This window comes from Haliotis rubra, unplaced genomic scaffold, assembly GCF_003918875.1.
Source record: "Haliotis rubra isolate DU_JTF1 unplaced genomic scaffold, ASM391887v1 Scf482, whole genome shotgun sequence".
Classification (NCBI taxonomy): domain Eukaryota; kingdom Metazoa; phylum Mollusca; class Gastropoda; order Lepetellida; family Haliotidae; genus Haliotis; species Haliotis rubra.
In genome coordinates this window covers 126458-148490 of record NW_025767171.1, presented here as the reverse complement: position 1 = coordinate 148490, position 22033 = coordinate 126458, and the positions used below count along the sequence as shown (strand labels likewise).

The 22033-nt window shown below is 35.9% G+C and overlaps 1 protein-coding gene across 2 annotated transcripts in view; it reads left to right on the top strand.

The window, feature by feature from the left end:
- Positions 1 to 18390, top strand: part of LOC124291131 (furin-1-like) — a 226591-nt gene extending 208201 nt beyond the window's left edge. For both annotated transcript variants that reach the window (XM_046728038.1, XM_046728037.1), the window contains one exon: positions 9784 to 18390. In XM_046728038.1, coding sequence (XP_046583994.1) covers positions 9784 to 10304 — 521 coding nt within the window. In that variant the 3' untranslated portion in view covers positions 10305 to 18390. The remainder of the gene's footprint in view (positions 1 to 9783) is intronic.
- Positions 18391 to 22033: the final 3643 nt, after the last annotated feature.

The window sequence follows — 22033 nt, the reverse complement described above, 5'->3', positions numbered from 1 at the left end:
AACGGAAGACCTAGAGGTTTGTCCACTAATAGCTGTAGTAGAGTGGGAAACCAAGGTCTGGCAGCCCACGCTGGTGCCACTAGATAAACTAGACAGTCGTGTTGTTGAATTTTTAACAGAACCTCTGGGATTAGTTTGAACGGAGGAAACGCATAGGCTATCATTCCCTCCCACGATATGGATAGGGTGTCGACTGCCCATGCCAATGGATCCGGTACTGGGCTCACAAACGTTGGTATCCGAAAATTCCTGGAGGAGTACATTCGGTTGAGATCACTCTGCCTGTCGAGATAATGAGTCCGCAAAGATATTCTTCCGACCTGGAATGTGGTATGCCCTGATTAAACAATTTATAGCGTCCACTGCTTGATACAGATCCTGAGTGATCCTGATGAGATTTGGTACCTCCCTGTTCGTTGATGTAAGCCACTACCGTAGAATTGTCCGACACTAACATGAGACTCTTCCCGTATAAGCGATTCCCCCAGCAACGGATCGCTTTTAACAGCGATAACATCTCCCGACAGTTTATATGCAGATTCACCTCTGACAGATTCCTCACACCTTGAATCTGCCAGATGTCCATGTGTGCATCCCAACCTGTGTTCGAGGCATCCACATAAAGCGTCAGATCCGGTAAACGAGGACGTAATGAAACTCCTGCCAACACATTCACATCCACCGTCCACCATAATATCTCCCTTGGGACTCTTTCTGGAAAAGCTATGAGAAGTTCCAAGTCCTCCATCTGAAACTGGTTGAGCCAGATCTGCGGGATTCTCAACCTTAGTCTTCCTCTTACAGTATAATCCTGGATTGAAGTGAGAGATCCCAGAAGGGACATCCATGAACGAACTGATGCAGCTGGCCTCTGTAACATGTTGGTTGTCTTGGTTGATATTTCCAACCAACGATCCTGAGGAGTATAAATACGGCCTGTTCTTGAGTCCAAGATTGCTCCCAGAAACTTGATTCTCGTGGAAGGGACTAGTTCTGACTTGGTAGGATGAACTATTAGACCCAGATGCGTAAACACGTGGATTATAAAGTTGGTTTGCTTCAAGAGAACCGCTGTCACCACATTCCTTGCCAAGAAATCGTCCAGATAACCGTGTATCGCAAGCCCACGTTGATGAAGAAAAGCCAGAATCGGGGAGATTATTTTTGTGAACAACCACGGCGCTAGAGATATTCCGAACGGCAGCACCCTGAACTGAAACCTGTGGCCGTTCACCGCAAATCTTAGGTATTTGCGAGGTCTTGGATGAATAAGGATATGAAGATACGCATCCTTTAAATCTATGCTTATAAACTTATATGCTTTATTTCATCCGAATCTTTCTTGGGGACTAGGAATACCGGTGAATAAAACCTGCATGTCTGATCCCCTGGAGCAAGTTCTATGATTGCCCGTTTCTCCAGTAGCTGATTTATTGCTAAGTTTGCTCCCGCTAAACGCTGGCCTTGAAGACAAAACCGACGACCCTCTGGAAAACAAGTCACTGGAGGCTGCTTGTGCCAAGGAAGAATAAACCCCCTGCTCACGACAGACAGGACCCACTCGTCTGATGTTATTAGTTTCCAATTGTCTAAGTATTGGGCCAATCTGCCCCCTACTGGAGATTGTGTCACGGGACATACAAAGTCCAAATCCAATATCATTTCGAGGAAAATTTCCGATTCGTAAGGAAGAGAACGCTGAACAGTGAAACTTGAGTCAATATTTCTTGGAAGTTGATCTTGATCCACGAAAAGATCTACCTCCCCTACCTCTACCCCTAGATGAGGATGAGCCTCTAGTAAAAGCCACATTTGTTGAACGCGCTCTTGAATCCGAAGCACGATCAAAAGCAGATCTCTGAAACTTCTGACTACAACTTCTTGAAGATGGAGCAGAACGAGACATAACACTGGATCCCCTTCTATATCTAGTGTCAGCCCTTCCTCTATTTTGGAATAAAAGAGCTGACGCCAAACGTTGATTCAAGTTCCTCGACGTCAAGGCATCTCTAGCCTCAATAGCCTGTTGACATTGTCCATTAAAGGTGTTATCCGATTCCAAGGGCTGGTGCAATAGAAAATCCCTTGAAACATCCGGTAAATATCTCACTGAATCTAGCCGCTGTATCCGCTCAATAGCTGTAAGTCGGCCCAATATATTCACTTGAGTCGCCATCGCATGGGCTAAGGACTGATACACTACATCCAGAAACGAATGCTCTAACGCCACCTCTTGAGCAGTCAAGGAAATCAAAGTGTCTTTCTTAACTCCCGTATAATCTTGAAACACCGGTGGGAGCAAGGCACGAACTCCCACAGAAAACCAGTTTGAATAAGATAGGGTATCAATCGCCGAACAGGCTGCCGTATCCAATTCCTTACAATCCTTGAAAGTACAGAACGGTGCATAGTCACGAGAGCCTCTAGCATCCTGTAACTGTTTAAAGTCCTTGTCTAAACTTGGTTGATTGGCTGGGATAACACGTTCATGAATGGAATAAATGGGTTTATGAGAAACCCTAGGCAAAGAACTCAAGTTCGTAGCCTTGGAGAGGCCTAAGTTGTAATTCTCCAACACTTTCTTAAGTGATGATGAATGTGGTAATGACAGCCTGGGCATCCGTTCTGGGGGAAGGCAACCTGATAATCCGAGTTCCACGGGAATATCTATCTCCTGCTCGTCCGATGGCGGTGGTAGAGTATTAGGATAAAGTTCGTGCAAAAGTTCCAGCTTTTCTTTAAATGACCAGCCCGGCTTAAAATCCTGTGCTGAGATGTCCATAGGTTGTACCGTCAACAAGCCTTCTTTCATTGATAAACCGATGAATCCTCCTGGTCCGTCACATCAGACACTAACGGGATTAAGGGCGGATTGTCTGTGTCAAAATAACCTTGCGGGTCCGTAGCCGTGTCCTCTGAACCGCTAGGCTGGGCCGACTCCATCCCCATCGCTTGAAGTGCTAGGCTTCTCCCCCCTGAGGGGACCGGCCTCCTACGTACGCCAGGGCATGGTAACCGGCTTTCCTGGTCATTGCACCCCTGCTTCCGTAGGAAGTGACTTTGGCCCCCGGCTCTTGCCATCGACCACCAAGCCACTGCGGCTATCTGCCGTCTTGCCGGATAAAACAGGATCCTCCAAATGTTTTGACAAGGGATTAAATTTTTCGTCATTCCTCATCTCCATATCCCGTACAGATTTATCCATGGCCGCCTGGATATCGGACTTAAATCCAACCAAAAGTTCTGAGAATGCAGATATATCAAACTGGGGAGAGGATTTCGATTTCGATCTAGAACGAGACTTCGGTTCAGATTTAATAGATAAAGGCGGAGATCCCTGAACTTTCTTCGACTTATAACATTCTGATGACGATGAATGTTTACGCTTGCTAACTAAGGAACGAGATTTGTCCATCAACAACCAATCTTCTTCAGACATTTCCTGACACAATAAGCATCAATCCGAAATTGAGCAAGGTAAGCCTTTATAACAGGAAGCACACAGAGAGTGGGGATCAAAATCCGCCATGAATTTCTGACATTAAAATATATCTGAATATTAACTGGAATGCGATTTGTAACTGACCTACCCGGTATATATGATGAATTGAAGTCTTGATTTGAAATGAAACTTCACTCGATTCTCTGCACGTCATGCGTGTGGACCATACAGAAAAATTGTGAAGGGTTCTAGGAGAACAATACAGTTAAGTCAGGATCAAGGGAGAGAACTCAGGAGTAGATTAGGTATACCACTAGGAATAGCTATGACTTAGTGTTAAAATTTCTTTTGAATTTCTGTATGTATTCTGTGTATCCACAAGAATAAGGCTACCATAATCCAGAGGGAATGTTTACGTTATAATTGTGTCTGTTTGATACAGTTTGACCAATTTTATTGATGCTACATGTTTTAAAGATTTCCTGGTAAAATATGCTAAAAAGCAAATTCAGGAAACAAGATATTCAAAAACGTATTTTTTCAAGATCATAATATTTCAGTTTGAAAAATATATTTTCATTGGGTAGGTATGTAAAATGAAATTTGTAGAAATTAAATGTCAACATAAGAGAACAATCAGTCTTGATTATCTGTTACAAACAGATTAATTTGAGTATAAAATTCATAATATAGGATAACTGTGGTGAAAATTACATGAATGGATAGCTGAAAATCATTAATGACTTCAGGTGTTTCCCCCCAAAAGGGTATGCATGTCTTGCTTTACAGCTGGCTCTGCAACTCACTCAATTTGCATAAAAATTCAGTTTTTGTAGCTTAATTAAGGCAACACAACAAGTTGTTGTTTTTGCTGGATGAGTAACTAAATTAGTCTGCATATGATATTCTATATTTGGTGTTTGTTCCTGCTAAAGATTATTGTGAGTTTGTAAGATCACGTTTTTTATTCTAAAATTCTTATTAAAATGGCATTGCCTGTGACCACTTTTTAATATATTTCACACAATGTTCAGAACTTTCTGCAGGACATTCAGTCATTAATTTATTCTAAATGGCCAGTATTTGTTGAAGGATATTAAAAGCAAACCTGTTTCACCATTACACAGTGTTCACGAATGGTGTTTCAAAGTAACAGGACATTGGGTCCTGTAAGTTTAAGATGTCTGTCTGACGCATTGAAAATTCACAGGACCCATGGAATAAAATTAAACACACATTTCAGATTTAACATTTCTTATAATTGGCATTGAAATTATTAACAAACACAAGAAAAATTAAGATAAAATAAACAGCAAACAAGTAACAGTAACATGTCACATATAACAACTTCAGTCAAAGTCATTGTGAAATATACAGTCGGACACTGGGGCCGGTGGGTTGTAGACTTCTATCGGACCGTTGGTGAATCTGCCGGATTTGTCAGAGGGTCAGACACTATTCGCGAACACTGCATTACACGATTCTGAAATCATGGTGTGACCGAAAATGTGTATTCACTGAAATCCAGCAATCCATGGCATTGCCTGTGACCTCTTTTTAATATATTTCACACAATGTTCAGACCTTTCTGTGGGTCTTTTCAGTCATTAATTTATTCTAAACAGCCAGTATTTGTTGAAGGATATTAAAAGCAAACCTGTTTCACCATTACAGGATTCTGAAATCATGTGTATTCACTGAAAGGCAGAAATCCATGTATTTTATCAGATGTAGGTTTTTGTTATAGCTATTGGCAACAAATATTAATTTGTTCTGAGACAAGAGAGCTCTAAAATCTACTAATGTGCACTCATCCATGATTCCTTGTCTTTGATATAGGGCAAAGTCCATGTAGCATTTTAGCCTTGTTCATCATCATGACAGGGCAGACTTAGTCAGGAAAGAGGCAAGTCAAGTTCTAGTTTAACACACCAAATATTAGTGTCCATTATTTTTTGTAATTTCAAATAATTAGCTTTAAAGCTTCTGTTAAATTTCTGATGTTCACTTCACACCAATAATATATTGCTTCTTTGGAATCAAAACAGCACACACATACTAATAAATAGTGTAGTCAAATGTACTGGTAGTTGTTTGAAGTTCAAGTTATATTATGTTATTAGTATGTAGGTAAACTATTGATTTCAACAGTAGCTTGTAGATTCTTTGACTTACTTAATGAACATTTATTACAGTGAAGTGCTCTTTTATTTTATATTTTCATAGAAAAATGTTGAAAACAATTTTTTTAGGGCTCTTTTGTCATGACATGTTCTTGATATTTTGAATTCAGGTGACATATATGTGTATATACATGATAGTTGACAGATAACTTATTTTGTTGAACATGTTTTGTTATTTTTTCAGTCTGTCTCAGTCTTATGTTACATTTTACACAAAACTGATATTAAGAAAAAATCTTGATTTTGCAAGGTTTTAGGTGTTATTTCTGCAATGAAACAGAGAATGTAGTGACATCTTGGTCATATCTGTGCATGCAAATGATTCTTTCATGAATTCAATTTTTAAATGATAGTTGAAAAAAAGTACCGCATGCCAAAACTTAGGAATATCTGTCTCTATCTCCAGAGCTGTCATTTTTCAGTCTGAGCATACTTTTACCATGTGAACTTTTCTTAATGGAAACAAACAAATAATGAGATGTAAATTTATTGATTGAGCTATTACAAGGATTCTATCCTTTATGACTTCATCTGTACTCAATAAATATGTACATAACGTCACCCTGCCTTTTCTTGCTTTCATTTTGCATGTTCTGTTGTTTTGCTTATATTTTGATTTACAAAAGAATTTTCTGCTTTCTTGTTCAGATTTTTCATGTTATTACACAGATCCTTTATATTTTACAAAAATCATTGCTTATTTTATTACACACTCTTTCATTTAAAATAAGATTCACTTCATATACATTTATTTTGTTGGAAATGACATTTTTATATAAACATTTTTCGTATGAAGTTCAAAGCTTTTATTCATTTTTTTAATATCTATGTTGATGGAGCAATATTTGCAAATATGCAGTTTCACTTGAAATCCACAATAGCTTTTGCTTGTGAAAGATTAATTGCTGCCATAATGTTCCTTTAAGTTGCTTTTTAACATTCAAGTGAAGACGTGCTGTGACTCAGTTTGTAGAGATAAGAGGGAATACTTGCTTTTACTCTGTCACACTGACACTCATATGACATGAAACTCATGGCATTGCATGGGAAGAAGGTGAAACTCTTTGCACTTACAAAAACATGAACATTATTTGTAATAATTTAGGAATCCAAATTGATTTTTTCACTTTCAAAAATTAAACGGTCTGGTCAGTTCATACAGTAAAACTTATTGAACAAAGGGCAATGTTTATCATGATTAAAGTCATTAACATTTTAGTTGGAAGTGGCTTAAAACATGGGTCACAGCTTTGAAATTATGTATACTGTACCTATTTGAACATTTTCTATCCTGCACTTGATAAGGACAAGCTGAGGTTTATAAGATGACAGCTTTATTTAAAATATGATTAAAACAACTATTCCTCTAATTATGATTATTTCAAAATTATTTACGTAACACGTTTCAATTCTAATGAAAATGCCCAAAGTACCATCTCAGGTTAAAATATTTGATTGTAATTACCAAATATTATATGTTACCTGACACAATTCTGATCACACATAGAGTAACCAGAGGTAAAGTTTTCAGCTTGCAAGATAAAACTAAAGGTTGCTTTCCAGTTGGGTTGGGTCCTGGTGAGTTGAGCCTGCTTTGTTTCTATTCTCTGCATCAAAATTAACACTTTGAATGGAACACTTTCAACTGCCTAACATGCATGATCTGAAAAGAGTCATTTAGTCCAAATACAGGTGTTCAGTACAAAGCTGTGCTAAATAAAAAAATATCTATACATAATGCTGGGAATGAATGCTCTCTATATACATCTTTACATAAAGTCTAATGCAAAGTATGGAAGTTCCAGGTAGTTGGATGTACCTGAAATATGGCATGTTTTCATGAGACAGAAGACTCCTATCTCAAATCTAAACTGATATATACTCAGGGCATGTGGTTCAAATTATGATTAAGACTGCAAGATCAGGGATGAAATTGTTTTTTTGTTTTTTGTTGTTGTCTTTTTTAATGAACAATTCCTTTAGTATCTTTCATGGTGTTTCTCTTGTTACTGAAACATCCTCAGTTTATACTTTCCTGACACATTGATAACAAAATACCACCCTGATGAAGAAAGTTTATCATTGTGTGTTACAATGCATTTGTGCTTTGTTTGAGTCTGCTATGTACATATTTTAGAAGTTATTTTGAAAAGCATGTATGCATGTGTTGTCTTAACTCATTGATTACTTTGCGTATATTTAGTTGCATAGTAAAACTAACAGCATGTGTGTTCATTCCATTTACAAACAGTAGAAAGTCAAGGCATTGTGACAGTATCAGCATGGAAAGAGTTCTGTATTTACAGAAGTAAGACTGAGTGAAATTAAAGTTAGAATACTGTCAGACATACTTACCATTGTGCTGCAGCTATAATAATCTCTTTTGGGGGTCTTCACCCTTTTGTATCTGTTTTGTTTATCCATAGATTCATTGTCAGTTTTAAGGCAGGGGCAGGTATAATGACTGAAATAATTCATCATAAGTAAGCTAGTACTACAAAATCCCTTTCATCTTTGTCAGAATTTGTTGGAATGTCTTGAATACTTTAAAGCATCATTTAGTTACACATGCAAAAATGGGTAATAGTTGCAGAAGTGAATTTTGTTGCAAAAACTTTGATGTTAATATGTGTTTGTACATCTTTCTCATCCCTATGTAGTCAACATATGTGATAATATGTATCAAACTAAGTTTAAAATAACAAAAAAAAACCACAAAAACAGCTGTGGTGATAAACATTTTTTTATTGTTAGATGTTATCTTTATATCTAAACTGCAGAGTATGTATACATAGTGTTTTCAAAAGAAAACATAATTTCCTTGATTATCAAGCAGATTAAGTAAGTCTGTTCAAAATTCCATAATAAGTCAAACTATTTTCCAATATCTTGTTGCATGATCATGTGGAAAGTATTAACACTAGAACAAAAAATGATATGTTTTTGTTCAAAAAATGCGATCTTTGACCCAAAAGCAAGGGTTTCAAAGATTTTTAAAAACATTAATCCGGGTATGCATAATGCAAAGGTCACTATAGCTAATTATGTATCATTATATATTGTGTTTTAGATTTTTTAGCTCTGTTTTTGCATTTTAAGACAAATTCCTTTTCTAGTTAGTACCATACTTTTTTAAGAACGTGTATGTTTGATTGATGAGTGAGTTCAGTTAGAGATAACCCTAGTAGGTTGAGTGTATATTAGCATCATGAAATACACACCTTTTTATGTCAGTTAATGATGTAGCATGTGTATTACATTTGAAACGTTTCATTATGAGCTGAGAAACAAATATTACAAGTCCAGAAAGTTTGTCATGAAAGAATCTGTCTAGATTAGGTGTTCGTTCACAAGGTAAAGAACAATCAGGAATGAACTAATAAAAAATAGATGATATTGATATTATTCATGGTTGAGAAGTGAGCTGTACTCTTTGTACGATGTTTCTGTCAAATCAGGCTGTATGGTTTGAAATGAGCATTAACATTCCAAGTATTCACAGTGTTGGTTGCCTTTTCAATACGTCACACTAATTTAGACAGAATCCTTTATGCTCTGTACTTTCTCACTTGTTTACAAACAGTATCATGATATCTTTCATTTTCAAATTTTCTTTTTCTTTTCTTTCAAGTTGCCTTGATAGATTATTCGAGGATAACCTGGCATATTGTGATTTTGGGTTTTAATATTAACATTTACCTGTAGATTTACTCCATAATTGTGTGCTGAGGATCTCAAGGGTGATTTGATACTGAAATGGTTCTGATCAGTCATTGCTTTTTCAGCTTATTTTTGTCATTAGCACAAATATTCCATTACACTTAACATAATCCATCAACAACACCATTTTATGCAATAGTCATGATTTACTGTTTATACTAAACTTGAAAGTTGTTTTTTTTTAAATAAAAATCATGAAACATGTTTGCCAGAGAGTAATGTTTGTTACTTATCTTCTAATTCCTTTGGGCATTTTTTTTGCTAAATAACACTGAATAATATATATATATATATTATATATATATATGGATTAATCAGAAACATCTATCTGAACTAATTACAAAACAAACTGATTCCTATCGATTATCATTATGCTTTTAATACTTTTTATCTTTACTGTACAAATAGGCGAATTCTGATGTATGCTGTTTGTTTCAGAATGCAAGCCAGGCTACTTCAAGATGTCCGACACCTGTGTAGCTCACTGTCCCCAGCATTACTTCGGCAGTCTTGAGGCTGTGCACCTGGCCCCAATTCTGCCCAATTCCACCAAACCCTTACTGCGTACACAGGGGCTGTGCAAGCCCTGTCACGAATCGTGTCTCACCTGCAAGGGAGCTCTACCGGATGACTGTTACCAGTGTAATAATGGTTTCGAGAGGAAAAACGATTTATGTGAAAAGAAAATGATATGGGACTTCTTGGACCCTGATGTCATGAAACATTTAGCCTGGGCAATAATGCTATGTATAGGAGGTATTTTATTGTTTTCTGTCGTCTTTGGAATCCTGCAGGCGCGTGACCAAAGCAAATTGTGCTGGCGGGTAAAACGATATTACGTCCCTGACTTTTCCAAAGGGAGATACAATGGTGTGTCTTCAGACTTCACTGGCGAGGATGCAGAAGCAGGGGCATATTATTCTCGAACTGCTCGTGTTATTCAGCTGCCAAAAGCTTGATAATATTTGTATATCTAACTAATAACCAAAAGTTTTGTGTGAATGCCAGCAATCATATTCATATTTGGAGATACTTTTCAAGCTGCTCAGCCTCAACATCTGTGCTGTGCCATGTCTATATTGATATATATGGCTGGGATGTATTTTGGGACATCCATACTTATGCAGTGATCCCTCATGTCTGTGTTTGATTGTATTACCATTTATGATGATATAGTGTAGAGGGCAATACAGGGGTGTGTGGCTACTAACCTTGTTGGCCCAGGAACATCAAATACTGGATGATTAAAGATTTTGTGTTTACTATTATTCCATTTTGTTAATGTAGGAATCAATGACATCATGTGATAGTGCTGGAAATTAATTGTTAGATTGACGAGGTGCTACAGTATGTGAAGAAAAACAAACTTATGTCTTCATTTTCTTTCATCCTTTATAAATATGAGTATTTATTCAGGAAAATGGAAAAAATATCATGATTATGCCCTTTTCTGTTACTCAAGACTACACAGAATATTATTTCTTATATTTGTTATTCTTATTTTCTTTCCATAGTGGAATGTGAAAATTTGATTTGTTTATTATATAAACAGCTATTTTATACCATAACAACTTTTCATACATACATGCACACATACTGCACTCATGTTTACTATGTTTATCTATCATTAAACACAGACATGATTGTATCAGAACCACCTCACAAATTCCTTGTCAAACAGAAAGATCTTCATGCAACTGTTATTTCATCGTGAAATGATTTGAAATATGTTACATTTCTCAAGGGAGTGATAGCATTGCAGGGATCTGAAATGGAACAGAAAATTCACCTTTGTGATACTGAGGTTATGGCACAGTCTCTGGCATGCTATATTTAGATCAGATCACCATGGTTATTAAATCATAGTGATTAGACGTAGCAATCTAAGTGGAATCGCCTTCGTAACCAGTAAATGTGTTAGTTAAGAGATCTGCTTTAACATATTAACCTAGACAATCACCAGTTATAGTCTATGTCCCAGAGCACTGAGACAAGTGGCCTTTGTATCACAAAGTTGCTTCCATTATGAAATTGAAGCTGCATTGTAGAACTAAGAAACCATTTGGAAAAGGACTAATACAGAACTATGCATGAAATTATAAAATTTGAAGCTCTTCCATATTGGATCAACATTTCATGTTTTAGCTTCAAGACATGACATCAACTCTTCTTATTCCTCCCATTGTTTATACCTCAACCAGATTTTAATAATCTTTAATAATTGTTCAATGAAATCAATTTTGATCAACTTCAATGGAATTGATATTATCTTCTTATAATAGTTTAATGAGTATTTAATCTATGAACCATCTAGAAGAAAGGTTATGGCTGATATGAGAATTGAGTTCATATTGTGTATAACTACCTGCATCTATCCAGTATTCACAAGCCAAATATTCCTTGGTCAGTCAAGATGAGAACAGATCTCTCTTTATACATTTTACATGTATTATGCATGATTTTAGGTTAGAAAATGTTTTTTTATTTAAAATATCCACTGTTATTAACTGAAATATGACAAATTGGTTCTATGTTGTAGTAATTGTTCCCCCACCCTGTGGCTTGACATTAACATTTATACGTCCGATACCAGTCTGCGACTTTAGCCACTTGTCCAAACCCCCAGTGTGGTAAAATTCTGTTTGGTCTAATAAGCTCAGTAGAGAAGAGTCCATATAATAACTCTAAACTTGAAATGTTAAGAGCCATGTTTGGTCTGATAGACAGAGTTTTGGAGAGTAGGGACTGCATTACCACTGTTGTCAATATAAGACTCTATCTTTAATGACAATTATGACATCAGTTCACTAAACCATTAACACAAGGCTGTGTAGAGATGAATAAGGAACACAAATGATGCCTGAATTCATGACTTTCATTGCAACTTATTATGGAATGGAAACTAACTGAATCCTTTGACGTATTATTTTAAGAATGTATATAAGCGTGAAGATGCAATTTCTTCCATCTTAAGTGCCAAATGTTGTCAAAATCATGTACAATGTATATTTAGATGATCCTAGTTCTCGGAAGCATACTGTCATCGCCATTCAGGTGTCGCCAAGAGGTGTCAATACACTTGCATTGAATCTTCCTCCTCATGTGTGGACTTCATTCAATGGGCCTTACTTTGTATATCATGTCATTGTTTATATACCCATCATGTATGTAGTGTGTTGCTGACTGTATCCTAGCCTGTATTGTAATGGATCCAAATCACCATCTTTTTTCTACTTTTTTAGTTGATGTTTATTTTGGAACTTACAAAAGTGTTAGCTGTTCTGATTTCTATATTGATTGTACTGTCTTGCCTCATGTCATTCACTGTTGTAGATAACATCACATGTGTTTCTAGTTCTCCATGTGCACTTTTTATGTCACAGTGTTAATTTATTATGACTTGTGTTGTGGTTGGTTCTCAGTTTTAAGGTTATATCTGTCACTTGATTCATAGGAAGAATTGTCCTATTTTTAGGGACCATGTAAAGAAAAACAAAATTTCAGAAATGAAAAGTAAGTTGTGACAGTTTGGTTATGGTATAGAGTATATTCGCGTGGAGATACTGTCATTTTCATGTTGAGAAAAGCCATTAAGCTACTCAAGGTAGATAATTTCATAAGTGATAGTGACTTTTGACATAGTTTCTTCTGTTATTATGTATTCCATCAAAACAAAAGTTTTGAAAAAAATGTCTTCAAACTGAAAATACCAATCATGTGCCATGACGGAAAATATTTTTTTCTAGTGAGATTAATATGTATAACAGACTCTTACAAAAGCCTATAAGTTGAAATATATAATTTCCCCAAATTACATATTCTCCATTCAGAAATTTTGTGATGGTTTAGGAAACATAAAACTAAACATACATACCAAGCATATTTCTTAATAACATAATCCTACCATACCGGTACATGTAGTAGGTATTATGTTTGACATGAATAATACTCTAAGTTAGTGTAGAAATAATAGCCTCATACCTCAGAAGAACTGCTGATGTTGACTAGAATGGCCACAACAACTTAGTTTTGTGCATGTACATTCTTCTACAAGAACATTCTTACGTATAGAGGAGGGCTGGATAAAAACTTGTTTAATTAGGCATTAAGAAAAAGGTTAATTAATTTGTTGTGGCCTTGATTAGTTCAGATTTGTGTTATATGTCACCAGTATTGTTGTTATACTTCATAGTCATTTGTTATACCTCATATTTTAATCTGTTTGCTAGTTGTAGGAATAATATATCTTCTTACATATATTTCATTTATCCTCCTTGTTACGATTTGGTGTGTACTATTCAGATACATCTTTCTCAGTGTAACCAGTTTGTAAAAGCTATTATGACTGGGGATGTCACACTAGGAATATGGATACTAAATAAGTTTAGATGTTGATCAAAGTGATTATTATCACAGCATTCAGTAAACTCTATCTTTTATTGACATAAACTTAAAAAAGTACTTTGGCTTTATGTGACTAAACCTGCCAGAAACGGTCACTGTAATTTGACATGCTAGATACAAATTGCTTGAAGTGGCTAGTGCAAAACAGTATTAAGATTATTGCTGCAACAACTGTTGAGAGTCAAGATAGTGATCCTTACAAATGTTGTGTTGGCCACTTTATCTATGTGTATTTATTGTTTGTATAGTAACAGATTTATGATGGATACTTACAATCAAATTCTCTGGATTTAAATTTTAATACTAAGGCATCTCTGGTCTGTAGTATTTGACATATTTTTAATTATTGGTTTCAAAGCATTTGTGAAAAGGAAGCATTGTATTTATATTGTGATGGCAGCTACAATTGTTTGCAACAATATATCAGTCTTTTTTGCCAAACTGGTTTAACTGATCATTGACATGATGAAATTTGAACTTTCCACTAAATCCAATCTGAAGTTCCTTAAAACAACTATGAGATATCATAACCTTTTCAGTTGATCAATGTAGTTATTCGAAAATATGTGATAAGAAACTCATGTGCGACCACAGCTCATTTTCCAGAGAATCTCCAATTGAGCTGTTCCGAATTAACTCTAGGCACAAATTTGTGTATGTCTTATTAGACAGTAAACATTTTATGTCAATGAACATTATCTTCATTGTTATAATGTAGTATTTTGAAAGTTGATTTTTAAATTCAAATAAAACTAAGATTAACCAACAAAAACATCTTCACATAAGAGTTCTACAATGTAACAGTTAATTGTCTGGTTCATACTTATGTTACTGTGGATCATGTGTATAAAGTGTACCTAGGTGTTGATAACACTGTATATTTTGGTTTTCCAAATAATTTTCAAATGCACCCCAAAAGAATTTCTGCACCTGTCTGGATTTACTAAAGTTAGTTTAAGTCAGGGATTAATCAATCTTGACAAGTTATATTCTTTGGAAATGTTGTTGGAATGTTTATGTGTTGTCTAAGTAAACCTTCTTCTTTATGCCATGCCACCAATTATGTCAAAATAACATCCAATATAAATATACCTCAAATGACTTTCTTCAAGTGATCTGAACAAAATTATAAGCATCAGACCTGTTTGGCCTGCACCTAGCACTGTCAGACTTATTTTTTTTTTTCTAAAACTGCAACTGTATTTTTAAGCTATATGTACTTTGCAACATGTTCTCATATAGAATGTTTTATATGTATCATTAGACATTATCATTTCATCATGAGAGAATGGTTTTGATATCTCAGGAACCCAGAATATAGTATTCCTTTTAGTTCTTGCATATCTTAGAGTTGCACTGTGTTCACAGCAATTTCCTATGATTTAGAAATGCACCATGAAATATACAAAGTTTCAATAATTTGCAAGTATTTAATGACTTTGGGTGGTTGATGCAATAGCAGGATAAGTAAGTACAACAGATGTTGATCATAATTTGTGATGCATAAGACTTTCTAACACGTATAGCACAAGAGAAATATGATGCTAGTTGAGTACATATCTCAGACTGATTTCATAACATATCAAGAATGCAATAATTGTTTACTAATGCTTACTTGAGTCTATATACCATTATCTTTAAAAGAGGAATAAGTTTATATTATGAACTGACAAAGGGCATATGATGAAACTCAGGTATACTTTGATAATGCTATGTGCATGGCCTCTGCAAAAACAGATATCTTACTAAATATATTTTCAAGGAGTGTGCATCATTTACCCCTGATATTGACATTTATAATAATGTTTGCTATTTGTTTGCTTTGAAGTTACATTTTAATAGTAACAAAAGAGCCATATTTTGAAAAAGGTATGGCCAAAAGATACAACATCCATGTAATGACAAGTCGTGTGGCAATAACTGAAAACCTGTAAAGGTAATCTACCAAGGTGTGATTGCAGTAATATTATATTGATTATTTGAAACATCACAGTTGCTGACTCATTTTAAAATTTGATTATGTTTTGTATGACTGATGGTTTCTTCCATTGTAAACATGTGGCTTATATCTAAATTATATTAAGATAATCTCAAATGTCATATTTTTGCAAGTCTGGGTGGTGGGTTATTATTCATTTAATATCATATGTCAGATATTAGGTGACTGATGCTATTAACATTGCAAAATGATACACCTGAAACAGTATGAGTTTTCAGCTACCAAATGTTTCTGCTATATCACTCCACACATGCTATGTAAGTTATTTGTTGTCTGTATGCCATGCTTATTAACAAAATAAGGTTAGATTGTTAATGAATGATATGAGTAATATGAAGTAATAATGTTTTCTGAGCCATTTAAACTTGAGATGTTAGTATAACAGCTAAAAAGCAAATACTTATGTCGGATGTTATTGTTTTTATTTATTGGGATGCTATTTCATACAACTGACTTGCCTTTGTAGATGTTTGTGATAGTGTTGGGAATTGGTTAAAATCTCATAAATGATGATTGGTTCATTACAACTGATCAATTATCGAAAATAATTGGTTAGGGTCATTTATCAAATTTTCCTGTAATGTTTCTTAATGCTCAAAAACAAAATAAAGATAAAAACATGTAATTCATTAGGGTGTTTTCTTGCAAATTGCACAAAATGCATTTTCAAATTTCACATCTTTAAACGATGACTAGTATGTTCGGAACATATATTTTCTGGAGTCTTTAAGATAAATTCAGTCATGACCTAGAACAAACTTGTAGTGCTTATGAAATGTAAATTTAATAACAGACAAAACCAACCTTGTGAAAAATATTGTAAATGCAAACAAGTGTTCCAAAATTGTTTGTGTTCGATTATGAGAAAACATGATCAATTGCTTGGTCATTTAGTCACTGCAACCAATCTTCGATTATTTCAATTAATCGGACCACCACTAGTTAGTGACAAGTGCTACACACGAGACAGGTTCCACCCACCATTACGTGAACACTATTATGATAAGTGTGTGATTGTTACAATAGACTCTGCTTGCAGCAGATTTTTTTTGTGATTATGGAAAGAGTTTTGTCACTTTTGTTTACAAAATAATTGATAAATTTCCACTTAGCAACAACAAAAGGAATGGTGTGAGAGTTTCCAGTAGTATACCATAAAGGAAGACTGGCACATAGCTGCAAATGATGTACATGCATTTAAAATACTGGTACCACATATTTAGAATTAATTATCAATTACGTATGTAACATGGACACAAAAGAAAAAAATTACTGTTAATTTAGAATTTCATAATGGTTTCTTGATATGAATTAAACATGATAATCACACAAACAAAATTTGCTGCACTGTAGAAAATGAACACCACAGTTTTTTATATAATTTTGTATTAAACATACATACTGGTAGTTATGCTAATTAATACATGTATTTTAGAGTTTTAACTTTTGTTACATGCTTGATCAGTGATATTTTCACTGCTTTTAAACTTTATTATTCCCAACATACATTTTGTACATAATAGTCATTTATTTCATATTCTGTATTTGTCCAGGTTTGGTTTAATTCAACAGAGTGAACTGACATTTTGCATCAGTATCAACATTTCTTTTGCTATCATAGAAATATGTTTTTATGACTCTTTTCCTATTGAAAGGTACCAGAAGGTGAGGGAAGGTTTATTTTAGTTTAATAGTTATCACAGTTGATAAATACTAACATCATTTTTCATAGTGTTTCATGTTCTATGTCACAACCATTATGAGCCATTTACAACAGTTACTTTGTACTTACATTAGGAATTTCAAGGCTGGTTTGTTCATATAAATTAATAACTGTTAATTGCAAATAGTGTCAATGACAACTTCAGCAACATTCTGGACCATGCCATATAACATTTATCAAGCAGGTGTCAAGGTTTTGCTACTAACGGCAGTGGAATGTGTCATAGTCATGTAAATAAATTGTGCTGATCGTTAATAATTTCCAGAATGCCTTTAATTGTTTGGTAAATAAATCTGTATGAAAATCATTTCGATAAGTAGATAATTATCATTAGAATTGTATTGAGGGATTGATGTTTATAACAATTATTATTTATGTCTTCACATAAAATTCCCCTAAACTACATCTTGAGAGACATTACAATTCCTATGTATCATTAAATAGCTGTTGGTTACAACATAATTAATTTCAACATGGATACGAGAACAGAACAAAGAAGGCTTCACCATCAAATTGCCCATACAGTTGTCTCCTATCAAAGTGCTGACTTGATTCTATTGTTCATACTCATGTCATGTTTATTTAGTTTATTTGTAATTGATAATATTTCATTTTTGGAAAAGGGAGAATTGTAAATAATTACACAACAAGTTCTGTACAGTTAACTCATGCGATTTTTAATCGTGAATGATTTGATTGCCTTCAGCTTTGACACTAGTTTTCTTGCTTGTATGGGCCAGATGCAAGTGTAGTGTACATCTGTTTGTCAGTCTGTCTGTCTGTGTGTTTTTGAAAGGGCTGGATGTGATGTATACCTGTCTTGTATTTCATCATCCAATCATATGAGGCTAAGTATAGATATTGGTTTCATTATTGTATCACATGAATTGTATGGGAATAAACTAAATCATTGTGACAAGCCTTCCCTTTTGTTTTCCTTCTTAGACATGAATTTATACATACTAAAGATAAATTTGACATCACAAAGGAGATCACCCAAATACAGCAAATGTTAAGCCTAAAAACGTACCTGGGCTACGTATCTATTGTATACCCGTGCCGACAGCAAGACCTTGAGTTTATCCATCTTCTTGTGATTTGAGCGTCTGCTAAAAAAGGGGAGGTTACTCTCAGCCAACCACTTGAACGATATCACGCTCCGGCACTTAACATAACATCACTGCCACAGGCTAATTTGCATATCACGTGACCTGACTTTTCTCTTGTTTGTAATCAAACGCGCATATTCATAATAAGAAGAGACTGGGCTCACGAAAGCTTTTCGACGCTCTCTTCATAATGTTTGACATTGTTACATATATATTCTTCCACAACTTCGACAGTAAGGTCTATGACAGTACATATTTAGATATCAAACTTGCTCTCCATCAGCTTGGATGACAGCACGTGGAGCCGTACAACCTATGTAAACAAAGGATCGCTACGCAAATCGAAATAGTGTTACATGTTTTGGGATATTTTCTCAGTGAAACTAAACCATTCTATTAAAGATGTTTAGTTAGATGTGTAGACTCGTCAAAAATAAAAGAGTAAAAGAAATCTGTACATTATATTGAATGGACATTGCAAGGTGTGACGAATCGTCACATTTTTCTGGCCTGTGGCAGAGATACTATGCTGGCTTGCCGCATGGAACTCTGGGTAGGAGAGTGGAACGATATGCGTGTCATGTTCAGTTCCAGCCAAGACGTCCATATAGCGACTGTGACACATGTACCAAATATATCCAATATACAGCCCATGCAAGATTGGATTGTTGGGCAAGTCTATATTCATGCAGTAATGAAGATGATCTGCAATCTATTATAATTCAGTTACCACCGATAATTACGTTTCGACGTTTATTCACCCTCCCTCACACCCCAAAAAAACAACAAAAAAACCACACAAAAACAAAACATCATAAGCCAAACAACCCCGACAGCAATTCGCTGTTTAAACCAGGGATACTCTACAACCTTATATAGTCTCCCTGTTTACACTAACGAGCTGAAAATCCATAATTTTTTATATGTATCAGCGCAAATCTGGGATTCGAGCCGATGATCACTGATTCACCAGAATCTGGCAAGCACACCCTGATAGCACGTCACTGTGGTCAGCTGCCCGATCGGAGAGCGATGTGACCTAAAAGACCACGCCCACCCGTACGCCCATTTCATGTGTCGAATAACGTTAATAGAGAACATACAGTACAAGAGAGTCAGCGCACAAGCATATGTACTGTCTTATTCCAAACGGTTTCAGTGACTCGTTTATAAATATAATTACGAGGCCAAAGCACAGTTACAGTAGAGTTAGCGGTCGGGTGACGTTGTCTAGGGGAGGCTACTCTCGTTTGATATCATACGGTCAAGGTCGTAAGTATTGCGAAGTCTGTGTACCAACAATGTTCACGACAGTGTAAGCTGTTTGTTTCGGTTAGCGATGCCCTTGGTATTTGCCTCTTCAAATGTATTATTTAATGTCGGATTGTTTATCGCCGAACGTGTCAAACGTAGACACGCGTATATTAAGGCTACGCAGGTTCGACAAGTGATATGTTTACACATGCACGCGTGCTGTGTCGATGCCCCGTCATTGTTCCATAATCGTTCATCTCTGCCATGTAATCATTCTACCTTTGTACCACTCCGACCATTCGCATGATGCATATGTTTTGAGTCTATTTCATATAGTGACAATACCGGGTGTTCGCGAAAAGATGAGTGTAACTGCCATCCAGGTGGCACAAGCATCGCCTTTGTTTTCCATGAAATATATACGGTAACATATAATTATGTTAGAAATCCATATAAGGTTTGATTGGCATTTAGAAGTTGGTGACTAATAGGAAAGTAAGATTGTTTATGGATAACTTCTTTTATTATATGTGATGCGACGTTTCGGTATGGATTCTTATACCGTTATACTTGCTTGACAGCGGTATAAGAATCCATACCGAAACGTCGCATCATATATAAGAAAAGAAGTTGTTATCCATAAACAATCTTACTTTCTTATTTTTGTCACTCATGCAACAATTTTCGAACTTCAACGACCAAGTAATATTTCCTTCTATTTGCAAATGAAATACAAAGTGTCACACGTCTCTGAAAATGCGACAATCGTGTAAATAGCAAAGCAGACTTAAACCTGTATTTCAAGTAAAATACAAAATATCACATCTTTGGTCACGACACGAGAAGCTAAATTAGTTTTGTCGATCTTGGCTGTTACATAAATCACCTCTGATCTGGACAGATAAACCAACTTTCTTGGTCTTACTAAACTTTTTACCCGTGAAGGTCCGGGTTAGAATATTATTCTTCAGTAACCCATGCTTGTCGCAAGAGGCGACTAACGGGATCGGGTGGTCAGGCTCTCTGACTTGGTTGACACATGTCATCGGTTCCCAATTGCGCAGATCGGTGCTCATGCTGTTGATCACTGGGTTGTCTGGTCCAGACTTGATTATTTACAGCCCGCCGCCATATAGCTGGAATATTGCTGAGTGCGGCGTAAAGCTAAACTCACTCACTCACTCACTACTAAACTTCTCGAAATCTGGACAGGCCAAAATACAACTGTGGTAGAGGTCATCTCTGGCGTGGCTGGACAGTACAGAATCCAACAAGTCATGCGTCTCATCTGGGCGGCAAGGGCGTGTTCTCTGCTCTACTGAAGTGTCAGAGTGAGTGAGTGAGTGAGGTTAGGGTTACGCCGCACTCAGCAATATTTCAGCTATATGGCGGCGGTGTTCAGTGTCAGAACGCCTTACAGATTAACAAATACAGGGACCATTTTATAACGGTATATGATCTGTGACAAATAGTACCACCTGTAATCGTCGTTTACTATTTGGGATCGAATCTGTCTTCAGCTCACCGGGTATACAAGACTACGGAGGTGGTCTTCAAATAATATGCCCCAAATTACAATTTGTGTGTCAAGCACAATGTGTGTGCGTGCGTTTTTAATTGTCGCTGACCGTGTCCTGTGAACAATTCGGGTTCGGACTTCCCAATTTCTTAGACTGCCAATCCCCCTTTCGGTACGTGAGATTCTGTGGTCGCTCCACAGTAGTTTTGTACGCGGAACTCAAATCCATCATTTTTGAAGAAAAAAAGAACAGGTTCCGTAAAAATGTCATTATATGTTTCAAGTTTTCGATTTTTAAAATGTGTTTAAGTTTTAACCGCACCCTAATACATAGGAACGCATTCTTCAGATTTTCGTTTGCAATCGACATTATTCCTTTATAGAGTGAATTCAGACGTGTACTGTACTTCCTAGATCTGTGTCACCAAGCCGAAGTATTTTTTGGAATCTGGGGCTGAGTCTCGTATTTCTTCTAGACAATGTCTGCAAATGGGCACTATAGACAGTCGAACACAGCCCATAGTCTCGGTCAGCACCCACTAAAGCATACAGGACTATCTGAATTCATGCCACACACAGGCGCATCAACTTCCCCCACTGAAACCTATTGTGTCAACATTAAAATTCCCGCGAAATGTGGTGACGACAAATAACGATACCATTACCAAAATAGGGTAGTG